General features: G+C 37.3%; 1 protein-coding gene across 6 annotated transcripts in view; it reads left to right on the top strand.

The window, feature by feature from the left end:
• SLC9A9 (solute carrier family 9 member A9) overlaps window positions 1-16,237 on the top strand; it is a 711,221-nt gene that overhangs the window by 195,183 nt on the left and 499,801 nt on the right. For all 6 annotated transcript variants that reach the window (XM_040480405.1, XM_040480404.1, XM_040480402.1 and 3 more), the window contains 2 exons: window positions 3,704-3,781; window positions 5,334-5,410. In XM_040480405.1, coding sequence (XP_040336339.1) covers window positions 3,704-3,781; window positions 5,334-5,410 — 155 coding nt within the window. The remainder of the gene's footprint in view (window positions 1-3,703; window positions 3,782-5,333; window positions 5,411-16,237) is intronic.

Raw genomic sequence — 16,237 nt, 5'->3', positions numbered from 1 at the left:
CAGCACCTGCATTAACCTCCTTCTCCATCCCTCAGGAGCCCTGCATTATCTATTGTTATTTCCCAAGTGTGTCTGGTGCCTTCTATCTAAAGCATAACTTAGAGCAGAGGAAAGGAAATGGACACCCTTGAGGTGTCTCTAGGTATGCCCCAAAGCTGCCTGCCCTGAGTGAGCCAAGTTTTCTTTGAAGTCTCCTATTTATAGGAAAAGTTCATACAGATTTTTTTGAGATTTTTAATAAATCTTCATTTATTTTAATACTTGAAATGTTTCAAATCACTTGCTATTAAGTATAACCGAAACTCCAGGAAGCTACCAATTTGCTCTGTGGCTTGGTGAACCCTGGCCCACTGCCCCCAGGGTAGACAAAGGAGCATGTTCTACATGGTGGTGCCCCATGGATAGGCTCCTATCCATCCTTTAAAGCCCAGCTTATATGCTGCTTGAACATCAAGCCTCCCTGCAGGGTCAGCCAGCCCAGAATGGTGTTTTGGTGTTTCTGTCCTAGAGAACTCTGAATTACAGCCTAGCCCCGTTCCTTTTACTGTGCTGGAATATCATCTTTCCTTCCTTTGACTATAGCCTTCATGGGTTCAGTATATCTATCAGTATATCTTTAAGTACTTTGTAGCAGAGACTTGTTAAAATTTTAATGAAAAAAAATCATTGAAAATGATTGAACACATTATTGTGTTAACCACTTCCACTTTTCCAAAGGAATCGGGAATTACCAAAATAGTAAAATCATATCTGAGTCCCAACTCTTCTTAAACATTCCTAAATCTTGCCCTAAGTAATTGTTAGCCTGATGTTCCCTCAAAAACTACACATTTAGTTTGCCCATGCATATATGCCCAATTCTTAGTGATATCCCTGTCACACTGATTAACACTGAGTATGCCATTCATTTCTTCTCCTGTCTCTGGAAAATGAGGATAATTGCCTTTGCCAGCTACTACTCAGGAGATGTGAAAATAAAAAATTCAGTCCCTCAGTTGCGCTAGCCTGAAATTCATTTGCTTAATAGCTCATGTGGGTAGTGGCTACCATATTGGACAGTACAATTGTAGTCTATTTCCATTATCACAGGAAGTTCTGTTGGATGGGGCTGGCCTTTCTGCTTTATATCGTAAAAGACTAATGTCTTTAGCTGAAATATTTTTAGCTTTCTGTTTTTCCCACTCACTTGTCTTAGATGTTTTCCCCCTCACTATATATTGAAAAATTTTAATTGTTTGGGCCTTAGAAACAGTCTCACCTCTAAGGCCATGATTTGAACACAAAATCTGAGGAAAATGAAATGTGGAATCGCCATCTGGAGACTGGTGCAGCAGCAGATCTAGCCATTTCTGAGAAATTGTCTGGGTTTGGAGTTACTCCCAGAACTCTGATTTAGCAGTTCCTAAGCTTATAGCAAGTCTGAAAGGAACACAAATCTGTTTTGTATATACAAATAAATCCTCGTATGCTGCATGCCATTCTCAGCCTGCCAGTTTCATCTGGCTGCTCCAGAAAATATAATTCAATAGTACATTAGTTAACCTGCATGCAGGGAATGGGGCATTCTGATTATTGAAATGTTCTGGTTGAGTGATTAACCTGATTTTTGCAGAAAAACTGCTGAGGCAAGGGATTTGCTGTCCAAAATGTTTGTGCCACTGTGTTTTTTTCTTCCAGATGATCACAGCTGCATTGCTTCCTTCCCCCAGCACTCAGAAATACATCTCTTTGCTAAAAACTTTCAAATATGCAATTGATATACTTTCAAAGAGGCCTCATAAAAATAGATCAATAATGGTGTATCAGATAATATTTGAAAAAAGAGCAAACTTCGAAGGATTCATAATTTCTTTGCCCAGATTTTACACAGCTGTAACCTTCAAGAGTTCCTAACAGCAGAGCAGTTTCTTCAAATAGTATAACCGGAAAATATTTATTCATATATTTTATTTTCTTTAGGGATAAGTACTTACAAGTGCTTACTAGATGTTAGGTAATGCTGCAAAGGCTTTACAAATTTTAATTGATTTAATTTTTATAACCACCTTAGAATTAGGTATCATCTTATTATCTTCATTATATTTTTTTTTTATTATAAATGTTTATTTGTTTATTTTGAAAGTGAGCAAGCCTGGTAGGGGCAAAGAGAGAGGGAGCCAGAGAATCCCAAGCAGGTTCCAAGATCAGCATAGAGACTGATGCAGGGCTCCATCCATGACTGTGAGATCATGACCTGAGCTGAAACCAAGAGTCGGGTGCTTAACCGACTGAGCCACCCACGCTTCCTATTATCTTCATTCTAAAGATGAAGAAACTGAGGCACAGAGAGCTATGAATGGCCCATAGTTGATCTACCTGAATGTTCATTGATACAAGATGTTATAACATCAATGGATGAATTAAGTTTCTGAGACCCGGCTGAGTCCCACCTACCCCTTCCCAAATGTTACATGAGTACAATTGAGGGGCTATTATGGAAAAGGAGGAGGATCCAAAGTGCTAAAAGAACACAGAAGAGAGGCACCTGGGTGGCTCAGTCGATTAAGGTTAAGCGTCCGACTTGGGCTCAGATCATGATCTCGCAGTTTGTGAGCTCCAGTCCTGCCTCGGGCCCTGTGCTGACAGCTCAGAGCCTGGAGCCTGCTTCATATTCTGTGTCTTTCCCTCTCTCCACCCCTCCCATGCTCATGCTCTGTCTCTCTCTGTCTCTCAATAATAAATAAACATTAATTTTTTTTTTAAATAAAGGAAGAAAACACCTAAGAAACTAGGGAAATCAAAGTGGACTTCAGAGAAGAGTAGCTTCTGAGATCCAGCTCTAGAGATGAGTTAGAATTAAGGCACAAAAAGGGAGGGGAAATTGGATATTATAATTGTGAAAACTATATGTGAAAGATTTTGATGAATATTGTAATGGTAAAAGGCCTTAGTGGTAAATAATGAACGACATTGTGTATTTGGGGAATGGGGTAGAGAAAGAAGAAAATAAGTCTTAGTAAGACTTTAAAGATTAAGCGTTTCATCTTCAGATTTCCCAACAAATAGTAGGTTTAGATTCAAGAGTCTCTTTATTTCATTTCATTGTATTTGACACCAAATAAGTTTTTTTTTTTTTCTGGCCAACTTTATGTTAACACTTAAGTAAAAGCCAATAAACAAACACTAGAAAAATCCATTTTCACTTTCAAATATATTTTTACATAAAGTTTGGAAAATATTTTAAACTCTGGAATGGGATAAAGTAGGATAAACTAAGAGCAAACTTTTAAAAAATGTTTTATTTGGGGAAAGTTCAAATTTGGGGAAAGCTAAAATGCTTGAGCATTACCAGAAAATTTCTTTGACCAGAATATAAATAAATATATATGTATAATAAAGATATTTAATATATGAAGAATGGATAACTAATCAAAATCAATGATAAGAGTTTTCTTTGCCTAGAAGGGTTTTATTGAATTGTTGTTGTTATTATTGCTAGCTATAGAATGGAGTATAGGTTGTACATTGAAAATGTTACTTCATAGTTATATTGCATTTATGAATTTCTGTTTGCATTTTTTCCAATTTTCATCTGTGCTAATTTAATAGCATGTTAATATACCTCATACAACCTTACCAAAGGTGACTATAACTGTATTTTAAAACACATTTTTAGTGACCCAAAGGATCATCTTTGTAATTATACTTTTATCTTTTCTGGCAGATGACATTTGATCCAGAAATCTTCTTCAATGTTTTACTGCCACCAATTATATTTCATGCAGGATATAGCCTGAAGAAGGTAAATATACAGTGGTTGTTTTCTTCTTTTATCATTTAGCAGAGAATTTTACCCAGTGCTAATGAAAAAGCAATTATTTTATGGGTTTATTTATTTTGTAAGGATATCATTATCTTAGATACCTGTGATACAGATTCAAATCTGACGTGCTTATAATTCTTCTAAATCTGATCTATACAATACACTAGCCATTGGGCACATGCAGCTATTAAGCCTTGAAATGTGGCTAGTCTGAATGAAGATATGCTTTAAGTATAAAATGGACATTGGATTTCAATGAACTTAAAAAAAGAACAAAAAATACCTTCATTATGTTTGATATTGATTTCATGTAGAAATGATAATGTTTCAGATATATTGGGTTAAATAAGACATATATTATCGAAATTCATTTTGCCTTTTTAAAAATTATTATAATGTGCCTACTAGAAAAATTTTAAATGACATGCATGGTTTGTATCATATTTCTATTGAACAATATCATTCTAGATGATTGTAACCAGAGTTAGCTATTAATTGGGATAGACGTTGGGCTTATCAATTAGGGTAAAAACTCAAGATGCCTTGCTAATACTCAGCTGTTGATGCTCATAGAGAGGAAATCCAGTTTTGTTGCTTCTGTGCTTTCGCCTGACATTATTTAAGTATCACCTGAATGTGCACATTTCACAGGTTAGTAATTCCCTTGATAGTTTAAGTGCTAGCATCTCCTGTGCCGCAGATTGAGGCTCTGGCCTGTGTGGGTTTCAAGATGCAGAGGTAGTGCAGCTGCTTTTCTGCTCCCTGCTCCCCACCCCAGAGACTCCAGGGGCCTTCCTCCCTTTGGCCTGTCAGTGCCTGCAGCCAGGCGGCTTTTACAGTACAGACCCTATTTTCTTGTGTACTCCAGGCTCCCTCTTGCTGTCACTTCTAACTGCTCAGCTCCCAACTACACAACTGGAAGGGAGTTTTCCCAAGCCAACCTTTGAGAAGACTTAGAAGGCTGGTTTTACTCACCTCATCCTTCCTTATCCCCAGTCCTAATACTAGGCATCATTTGTGTGACTCCTTAAAATAAATTGTTGTAGATGATTAAGGTTTTGTTTCATTGCATTCAGAAGAAATAGAAGTCAGAGATCCAGTAAGTCAAAAGGCAATTAAAATATTTCAGGATAGTATTTTTAAAATATTAAAGGGGTTTCACTGGCAACAACATTTCCTAAAAACTTCATTTTCTGTTAATCATGCCAGAGTTCTACATGGACATTGGCCCAGTCCTTTACTCTCTCTCTCTCAGGTCCAGCCAGTTCTGGCAGTCGTTTCTCTCATCTCTACCCTGTCATTTTCTAGATGCATTTTTCCTCCTTTCTTTGAGAAACCTCTGTCCTTTGCAGTGTAAATCAGTTCAACCTTATTTGTGCAATAAGGCCAGGAATTAAGGTTCCAAAACCAGAATTTGCCTAAACAGTGAGGGAAGGGAGGGCCTGTAAAAATGCATACATTTATTTTTATTTACTGTTACACTAAGAAAAAATATGGACATACTATATGAAATCTATTCTTTTCTCCCCAGAGACACTTTTTTCAAAACTTAGGATCTATTTTAACATATGCCTTCTTGGGAACTGCCATCTCCTGTATCGTCATAGGGTAAGTGACTTTTGGGGCTCAAGTTACAGGTGGCCGTGGGGCCAGTCATCTGTGGGAGGAATCTCACACTTCTGGACTCACACTGACAGGGTGAATTGTCTACCTTGTTCTGTATATCACATCTTTACACGTTTTTCTGATTCCATTCCAAGGTGTATATATTTTCTGATTCCATTCCAAGCTTACAAGGCTACAAATCAAAGCAAACTGTAATCAGATTGCTGAATTTTCTCTGTGAGTATTGGACCTCTGATTTAGGGAATGTGGAGATCTTGGCTTGAGTTAAGTGAAGCACATTGCATTCCTTTATTTTTGCTTGAATAATTCAGGTAAGCACACTGCATTCTTTTTTCATCTTCTTTGCAGGACCCTACCTGTATTTGACAGAGTACAGTAGTAGCTATATGGCAAGGGTGTGCTTTCTAAGGGAAAATTTATAAGAGAGCAGTCTGAGACAGACATCTCCAAATATCAGCAGAATTTTTAATGCTGGGATGGCTTTTCATTTGATATACTCTAGAATGCTGCCTTGTTTTTTCCTCACTATATTTTATTGGTTATGTTACTAAGCCCCCAAGTCTAACTATATAGACTCTGGCTTACAGCTCATCATAAAGCAAAATATGATACAAAATGGTGAAGCCAATCCAATTCACTCATAATCCTATCCAATACATTAAATCTCCACTGCAAAAAACATGTCAGCTGCTATGACTGTGATGGTGTGGATGTCTGAAATTGTCTGATGGAGCCAACTCTACCCTTTAACTTTACTGCATACAGATGTTATAACCCTAGTGCAAGAAACTGGAGCTAAAACACACACACTAATTACTTATCCAGCTCTTTCCTTGTGAAGTATTTAGTGTGTGTCACTGGAAGACTATGGAGGTATCGTTACTTGGACCTGAAAGCAGGGGGCGTGGGTTATGTTGAGTTCTCTGTTAAATTTTTATTGATTCAAGCCTAGAACAATTCAGGCTACATTATATGAAAATGTCCAGCATAGTTAGAGAGATGAAGAAGCTAAAGATTTTAGCACCTGAAGGTGGAGGCTTACAGGAATATAGATTGAGGAACCTCATTAAGTCTGGACACCTAAGAGATCTTTAAACTGTGACTAAGGGGCAAATATAGATTTTATCCTTCTCAAAGCATGTTTAGAGGAGAGTTGTTCTATTCTGTGGATAAGCCATAGCAGCTAATATTCAAATTTCAAAGCTGACAAGGGCCTTAGAGATTTGTGCAATTAAAGCCCCTATTCTGAAGATGAAAAAAGTAGTATCTTAAAAGTCTAATTAGTTGTCTTATGAAGTAGGGCCATAGACAGGACAGAATCCAGACTTTGGCTTCTGACTCAGCAGGTCTTACTATCATCCCCTCTTTCTTTAGCAATTTCTCTTGGAATTCCTATACATTCCTCTACATTGTTCATATACATTGACAGAAGGCTCTGATATGTGTGGACTCTTAACAGTGTTCATCACTTTCTAGCAAAGATTGATGGTTAGCAGTTCTATAATATGAGGATCTACAATGTATAATACATCTAAATCTAAGCTTATGGAAAATGTTGTTAAATTATGGAGTAGTCAGTTTTCATTATTACCCCATTTTCTTTGTCTAACTGATTTTATTTAAGTGTATGTATTTATAGTATATGCTTTCACCATCATGAAAACTCTATAATCTCTTTTTCAAAAAGAACAACAATGTACTGTGTGTGTGTATATATATGTAATTGACTTTTCTAAAAAATTTCAGTTTAGGAGATCTGGTAAAATTCATTTATTGGAATTTATAACCTCTTCTGATTTTAAGGCTGCAATCAATGATTTGTGCTGGAATAAATAAATTTGTGCTGAATAAAAAAATACAGCTCCAGGGAAACTTTTAGAACCATGGGCTTTTGTTTGAACGAGGCATAATCTGAACAACAATTAGGGTTCCTTCTTAATTATTTTTTAATGTTTACTTATTTTGAGAGAGAGAGAGAGAGTCAAAGTACAAATGGGGGAAAGGCAGAGAGAGAGGGAGACACAGAATCGGAAGTAGGCTCCAGGCTCTGAACTGTCAGCACAGAGCCCAACGCAGGGCTTGAACTCACGAACTGTGAGATCATGCCCTGAACCAAAGTTGGATGTTTAACCAACTGAGCTACCCAGGTGCCCCCAATTAGGGTTCCTTCTTTTTTTTTTTTTTTTTTAATTTTTTTTTTCAACGTTTATTTATTTTTGGGACAGAGAGAGACAAAGCATGAACGGGGGAGGGGCAGAGAGAGAGGGAGACACAGAGTCAGAAACAGGCTCCAGGCTCTGAGCCATCAGCCCAGAGCCCGATGCAGGGCTCGAACTCCCGGACCGCGAGATGGTGACCTGGCTGAAGTCGGACGCTTAACCGACTGCGCCACCCAGGCGCCCCTAGGGTTCCTTCTTAAGGTCTTATCCAGCAAGGGAAAGGAGCTTTAGCTTGAGGAGGACAAAGTCAGATTACATTTCAGGAAGGTCACTCTGGTGGTTATGTGAAGGAGAAATCTTAAAGCAGGGAAAAGATGGCAGCCAGGAGACCATTTAAGAGGCAATTTTCATAAGTTAAATTGGAAGCGATGAGGGCCCGGCCTCAGACAGTGGCAGTACAGATGGACATGGAGTCATCAATATGTTGAAATCTTGAGAGATAATGGGGTAATCCAAGGCAAGTGTTAGGAGTGAGAAAGGAGGTTACCTGGGCAACAAAATTATCTGAAGAAAGGGAAGAGAAAACCACAAAGGACTAAGAAGTATTGGGAAGATATAGGAAGAAAACAAGCAGGACATGTGTCTGGAAGTCAAAGGAATAGGAAAAGGGAGGGTAGACAGTGTCTAATATTAGGAAGTCAGATAGGACAGCAATTGGAGTATCTAATGGATTAAACCTCTAGGAGGTGATAGATGACTTCACACTTGTCCTAAGGGCAGAAATAAAGAGAGTATTGGCAAGTCCAATTGTTTTGGGTGCTGTATGATAAGAAACAATTTCTTTTTATGCTGTTGATCATCAGATACAATTTCAAAACTTCTGAAGGAAAGGCACAAACTTGAATTAAGACTTAACTGACACTTATATAATTTAGTGACTCTCATTATATGAGTGATTCAAATGTACACTCAAACCTTAGAAAATGACTGGTTATACTTTCCTGATAATCTAAAGTAATAAGAACAACACAACAAACATTCATCAAGTACTTGATATGTAGTATGCCCTTTTTAAAAGTACTTTACATGGATTATTTAATTTAATCCTTAAAATAATCCTATTAAGTGGGTACTATTATTGCCCTCATTTAACATTTGAAACAGCTGAGGTTTAGAGAGCACACAGTGTCAGTAATAGAGCTGGCATTAGTAAGGAAATAGTCTGGTTCCAGAGTAAAATTCTTAATGCCAAAAATGTGCTTTACTTCTATTTATTATCATTAGTCAAAAATAAAATTTAAAATATTAAACTAAAAATAAAATTAAATGAACTAGTCAATATTCACTTAGCATGCCACCTGTTTCTTCATTAGTCCCACAGGAGTTCTCACAGATATGAAAGATTTTTAGTTGGGAATCCCATTCAAAAGGAATTCACATTTTTAAGAGGAAGGAAGAATGCCTAGGTTTATGCATATACACAGACTTGCATGAAATGGGCAGAAAGAGAGATTTAGGACAGTCATAGATTGGACTCTGAGAATAATTTCATAGAAGAGATAGATTCTGGGGAGTCATTTAATGGTGAGGGATGAGGTACCTGGCTTCTCCATGTCATCAAATACATTAGTCCTGGTGGGTGTAGGGAGTATTACATAAGATTCAAAGTTGGAGGGCATATTTCATAGAGTTGTGCAAGAGAGGGTGGGAACTGAAATGCTAGAGAGTCAGCTGCCACAGGACAATGAAGTCTGGGATCAGAAATTTATGAGAATGTAAATTCTATGAAGAGTGATTATGGGCCATGAATGAAAACTGAGCTGGTGGACCATGGTCTTATGTAGATAATGACTGGATCTAATCAAACTACAGGTTGGTTTTAGATGGACTCAGATGCTTTATAGGAATTGATATCACTGAATCCATGTGAGTGAGAAGAATTCTTAATTAAGTTTTATTAATTCATGTTTCAGAAATTAGATGTAAACCATCTTTTATATTTATGAGAAAGTTTAATAAATCTATTCTGCAGTAAAATCAGAGAAACTTAAAAAATTAATTTTAATTTTTTAATGTTCTTAAAGAATTGAACCACCTTTTATAGTCCTTTCCTCATCTTATCATATAAGAAAAATCTTAAATACACCTCTGTTTTTGAATAAACCCCATGTATTTGGAATCATTCTCTGTTCCTCTCCTTCATTTTTAGAGACTATTCCTTTGTCTTTGGCCCTATGTCTCTACCCTTATGTATGATACAGATGTATCATCACAATGACAACCTACCTAATGCTTTCTGTCAGCACATACATTTTGTCCTTAGAATTCTTTGGTTTCCATGAAGTACTTCCTTAAGAATAATAAAAGTAATACTCTTTTAGTTTTTCTGTTAGTGAGGAATTAAAACAAATTCCATAATTTCAAAAATATTGGGAGAAAGGGACATGGATCTAAATGTGAAGAATGGGGTGTTAATTTTAAAAATAGCTTACTTTTTAAAATCTCATCCCATGTGCCTTTGCTTTCTATAGACACTGTCTCATTTTATTCCCATAGTGCTCCTGTGAGATAGGTACTGTTATTATTCTTATTTTACATAGAAGGATGCTGAAGTTGAGATTTGCACAAGATTGCCCGATAAGTAAATGGTAGTAAATGGCGGAGTCAGTCTGACTTCAAAACACTCTTAGAATCTTATCCTGCTATTTTTCCTAATATGATACTTTATATTTCTCTAGTGTTTTGCAATTAATAACTATATCTGTCAGACAAACCAGGCCCTCAATAATTTCACATTCTTACATTTATCACAATAGCTAACAATTATGGAAAATCTGAATATTTAAGAATAAGCTATAAATGCAAAGTAGAAATGATACCTGTGTTTTCCTAATGCAAGTGGTTGAAGGGATGATATTATTCATTTAACTTGGTTAGAATTCCTGGACTCTGGGTAACTCACTCTAGAAAACCTGAATTCATAAATGTGAGGATGTGTCTATTATTCTTATCAACATTCCTCTGAAGTATTGGTTTTCCTGTTGGGCTTCTTATATGCACACCACAGAAGCTGTGCCTGACACTCTGTCTACCTGTCCATCAGGCATATGGGTGAAGGGGCCTTGTGGAAGGTCTTGCTCCACCTTCTGGTGTCATCATGCCTGCTGACCTGGGGATCTTTAGGCCTAAGTGCCCTTAGCACTGGTTCTAGAATTGCTGCTCTTTTTTCTTTTCTTTTCTTTTTCTTTCTTTCTTTTTTTTCTTTTGTTTGTTTTGTTTTGTTTTGTTTAAGTTTATTTATTTTGGGAAGGGGGGTAGGGGCAGAGAGAGAAGGAGAGAGAGAATCCCAAGCAGGCTCTACATTCAGCATAGAGCTCAAAACCAGGCTTGATCTCATGACTGTGAGATCATGACTTGATCTGAAATCAAGAGTCAGATGCTTAACCAACTGAGCCACCCAGGCCCCCCGCTGCTACTCTTTTCTTGACTAGGATAAATTATGATGAGTGAGTATTCTCAAAATGCTGACTCCTAAATCTGGAAGATGGAACACATTTATTAGTCTCAAATCAAAACCTGAAGAAGTATAGTTCCTAGATGGAGGCCAAGCCATACCTCAGTTCCTTGAACTCTAGCCCTGGAAAGAGAATGACTCAGAGGAGAGTTCTTAATCCAGAAAACACAGCTCCTGAAATGGTGTAGAAGGACTTTAGGGAGGCAATGAACCCCTTTAAACTCTCCACAAATTTTTCATGCAAGAGAGTCCACATAGATTTCACTGTTTACTCAGATTTCCTAGGGAACTGCAATCTACAAATACAAAAAACTAGTATGTTTTTCAAGAGCCTGAGCAGAGATAGTTGGGACAGGAAGGATTTTATATATATCCATATTTAATTAGAGCTGAAGAAGCCTCTAGGCTGCATTCAGGGTGGTCATAAAGTCTAGAAATATGCACGCTATTATTTTATCATTATAATAACAGTAAACCAGTTATTATGTGTTTGTGTGTGTTCCTAGACTTGGTGGCCATCATATATATATATATATATATATATATATATATATATATATATACACACCTAAGAGTGGAAGTGCCAGATGATAGAGTCTACAAATGAACATTCATTTTTACAAAATAATTTAGATCATTTTCCAAAGTGGTTGTGCATTTTTTCCGGTTAATTTTTGGCAATCTAATAGTAGTAAAATTATATTGTATTTATACCTCCCTGATTCTTAGTGAAGTTGATTATAGTTTCATATGATACCTATTCAAGTTTTTTCTCCATTTTCCTGCTGAGTTGTTTTGTCATATTTTCATTAAGTTACCACATTTCTTTATATGTTTAATATTTCATTGATTTGCCCTGTTTCTTTATATGTTAATCCATATTCAGCTATATATGTTGCATATATCTTCTCCTAGTTTTTGTTGTCTTGTGCTTTTACTTTGCTCATGATGTATTTTTTTTTTAATGTTTATTTTTGAGAGACAGAGTATGAGTGGGAGTGGAGCAGAGTGGGGGTGGAGACACAGAATCTGAAGCAGGCTTCAGGCTCTGAGCTGTCAGCACAGAGCCCGCTGTAGGGGTTCGAACCCACAAACTGTGACATCATGACCTGAGCTGAAGTTGGACGCTTAACCAACTGAGCCACCCACGTGCCCCTGTTCATGATGTCTTTTATTGAACAGCAGTTCTGTGGGCACCTGGGTGGCTCAGTTGGTTGAGCATCTGACTCTTGATTTCAGCTCAGGTCATGATTCCAGGGTCATGGGATCAAGACCTGCATCAGGCTCCATGCTTAGCTTAAGATTCTCTCTCTTTCTCTCTCTCTCCACCCCCCGCCGCTTCCCCACTTGTTTGTTCTCTCTTTCTCTAAAATAAACATTAAAAAAAGAGGTTCTTAAATTTAATATAGTCAAATTTATTATTTTTTTCTTTTATGGTTAGCATTTTGTGTTTTTGTGTTTTGTTTAATAAATCTTTCCTACTCCAGAATCAGAAACCTATTTTCTTCTAAAGTGTTTTAAGTTTTGCCTTTTACTGTAAGTTCATTTTCTAGAACTGATTTTTTGTATATGCTACAAAATAGACAACCAATTTTTCTCCCTCAGATGCATAACGAATTATTCTTACATCACTTATTGTTTAGTTCTACTGTTCCCCAGGATCTACTATGTTTTCTGTACTATGTACTGGGGTTTCTGTTTCTACACCCTTAATTCTATTTTATTGGTCTATAATCCATCTCTGCCCCAATATATCACTTTCTTAATTGCTACAGCTTCATTATAAGTCTTTGTATCTTAACAGGATAAGGCAATAACTATACTCTTCTTCAGGATTACCTGTTATTACTTTTTAACTTTTATAAGTTTACTCCAATGTATATATCTATGAGTATATAATTTTAAAATTTATTATTATATTCTTATATACTTTGTACATGTTGGTATGCCTTATAACTCTGTTTCTTAGTATTTTCCTTAGGGACCCACTTGCACATGTATACTAGGAGACATGTATAAAAATATTTGTAGCAGCATTGTTCACATTAGCAAAAACTTGGGAACAACTTACTTTTCATTAAAAGAAGAATGGGTAGGTTCCTGGGTGATTCAGTCGATTGAGTGTCTTTCTTTGGCTCAGGTCATGATCTCCTGGTTTGTGAGTTCGAGCCCCACATCAGGCTCTCTGCTGTCAGCGCAGAGCCTGCTTCAGATCCTCTGTCTCCCTCTCTCTGCCCCTCCCCTGCTTGTGCTCTCTCTCAAAAATAAATAAAAAAAAACATTAAAAAAAAATGGAGAGTGGGCAAGTAAATTTGTATTTACCCAGCTATAAAAAAACTATGAAATAGGGGTGCCTGGTTGGCTCAGTAGTTAAGCATCTGACTTTGGCTCAGGTCATTATCTCACAGTTTGTGAGTTCGAGGCCTACATCAGTTTCTGTGCTGACAGCTGGAGCCTGCTTTGGATTCTGTGTCTCCCTCTGTCTCTCTGCCCCTCTCCCACTCACGGTCTATCTCTCTCTGTCTCTCTAAAATGAATAAACATTAAGAAATTTTAAAAAAAGGATGAAACAAACTTGCTTATGACAGTGTGGATGAACTCAGAAACTTCATGTAAGATCAATAAATCAAGTCCCAAGACTTTATGTAGCATGACAACATTTATAAATGACCAAGATTAATCAGTATTGTTTAAGCATGCATGGTTCTGTGTGAGAAGGCATATATGCATATGTGTAGTAAGGAGGGGGAATTAAAAGACATAATTCAGGGAAGTGGTAATTTCTGGGGGAGAGGGAAAAGAATGAGATAGAAAGAAACACATAGAAGAGATAGGTTATTGGTAATATTCTGGCTCTTGGAGTGGAGTGTGTTTGCAGGTATTCAATATAACTTGCATATATTTTCAATATATTCTCTTGCATGTATCAATTATGTTAAAAAGAAAATAAAAGAGTGAACAAGTAGAAAACTCTTCCTGATTATACTGCTTACTTCCATTTCTGGGAAACTCTGATTCTTTTACTGTTTCTCTTTGTGTATTTTAATAAGAACAACTCAGTTTGGCAGGCAGTAGCAGGGAGGCAAAAGTGCCAAGAGTGTATCTGCCAGTATCCCCCTGGTTAATGCTTATCAACCACAAAGTCCTATGTTTCTCCTCTCTTCTCTCTTCTGTACTCCACCTCTCTCTTCCTTCTCCTCTGTCTCTTCTCTTGCCTCCCAAACATGTTTTTCTCACCATCCCATGAGACAGTGTCTGGGCTGCTGCTCTCTGAGACTCCATTTGCAGTAGGCTGCAAAACAGCAGAGCTCGGGGAGACTGTGTTGAGTCAGACTGGAAGGCCCCATGCCTCCTCTGTGCATTCATTTATTCTCTGGATTCGGAGCTGGCACAGTAATAGCTGTCACTGGTGTCAAAGAGAAAAATAAATATACTGCTGCCCTGACACAGCCAAATAGGAAAAAATAATCTCTAATCTGTCAAGTATAGCCTGAGCTGCTTAGCAGTGTGGTTTCTCATATCCATATCACAGCATGCATAGGCTGTATTTCTGGCAGCAGAGAGGAGAGTGAAGTTTTTGACGAAAAGAAACAAAAGGTAGGACAGAAGGACTGTGGAGAACATCAGAAAAGTAGCTTGGAGGTAAAGGAGTTGTCAGAGCCATATGGATCTTTGTGTTAGTCACCAATCCAGTTCTTCTATTACACCCTTAGAAGATGTCAAGGATAAGAATGACAGAACAGGACAGAGAAAAATAAACTGTGAAAGAATCAAAGAGGAAAGAAAATAAAACCTAACTCCAAATTAGGAAGAGAAATGTTAAATGCCATGTAGAAGGAAAAAAAAAACCCAACATGTTAGATTGTTGATGTGAAATAAGAAATGGCTACTGACGAAAGAAAAATGTATAATAGTGGAAATATATTCTTTCTGAAAAAGAATATATCTGAGAAGTCTCATTATTAAGCAATCCATACTAAAAGATTCTGCCTATAGGATTCCTTTTAAATGAAATATTCAAGTCTTGGAATTACCCAGTTTACAGTCATTCTTCAGTACCCTCAAGCACAGATTCAAACATTTTCCTTAATGTGTCCAAACTCTGATCAAAGAGCTCAGCTTTTATATACACACCACCACCACCTACCACCACTACCACCACACCTCATTTGGATAAAAGATAAAAAAAATAAGGGAAGTATATCTGTTGCCTATTGCTTTGTAACAAACCACTCCCCAAACTTAGTGGCTCAATACAACCATTTTATTCATAATTTTGTGGCTCAACCGTTTAGGTTGGACTCAGCTGGGCAGTTCTATGGTTCTCATCTGGGGTCTTTCATGTGATCACAGTCATCTAGGGCTTGACTAGAATTGGCTGGTCTAAGATGGGTTCATTCAAATGTCTGGTGGCTGATTCTGACTATTGGCTGGTTGGTCTGGTGACTCACCTCTGTTCTGTGTACCCTCTCATCTCCCAGTAGGCTAGCCCTGGCTTTTTCCCATGATGGTCTCAGGGAAGCATTTCAAGATGATAGGAACAGAAATGCAAGACTTCTTAAGGCCCAGACCCAGAAGTCACACAATATCACTTTCACCGTGTTGTATTGGTCAGATTATCACAAGAGCAGGTGAGATTCAAGACATGTGGAAATAGGCTTCAGCTCTTGATGGAAGGTCTGATGAAGTCACATCACAAAGGTGTATGCATATAGGGATGGGAAGAATTATTGTGGTCTTATTTGCAAATAAAGTGCCACAGGAAGTAATTATAAAATATCTTCAGAGATTTCAAAGCAAGAGATTATACTAGCAAATGGGATTCAGAACCTGGAATAAAACCTGTGGCTACAAAAGGAAAACATGATGGAAAATCAAGTCAACTATAGAAGGCCTAACTTATTGGCTTCCTCTATTTATTAGACTTCCTGATATTCCAGAACCAGTAAGAATGAATTCCTAGCCTGATGACTTAAATGACTTACTAAGAAGTATCTTATAATACTCTATGTTTGGATATAATTTTTTTATGGAAAGATATATGTATAAATCTCACAAAAGAGGGGCGCCTGGGTGGCTCAGTCGGTTAAGCGGCCGACTTCGGCTCAGGTTATGATCTCGCGGTCCGTGAGTTCG

Source organism: Herpailurus yagouaroundi, unplaced genomic scaffold (genome assembly GCF_014898765.1).
Source record: "Herpailurus yagouaroundi ecotype Mexico unplaced genomic scaffold, PumYag 159, whole genome shotgun sequence".
Classification (NCBI taxonomy): domain Eukaryota; kingdom Metazoa; phylum Chordata; class Mammalia; order Carnivora; family Felidae; genus Herpailurus; species Herpailurus yagouaroundi.
This window is presented reverse-complemented; position numbering and strand designations above follow the sequence as displayed.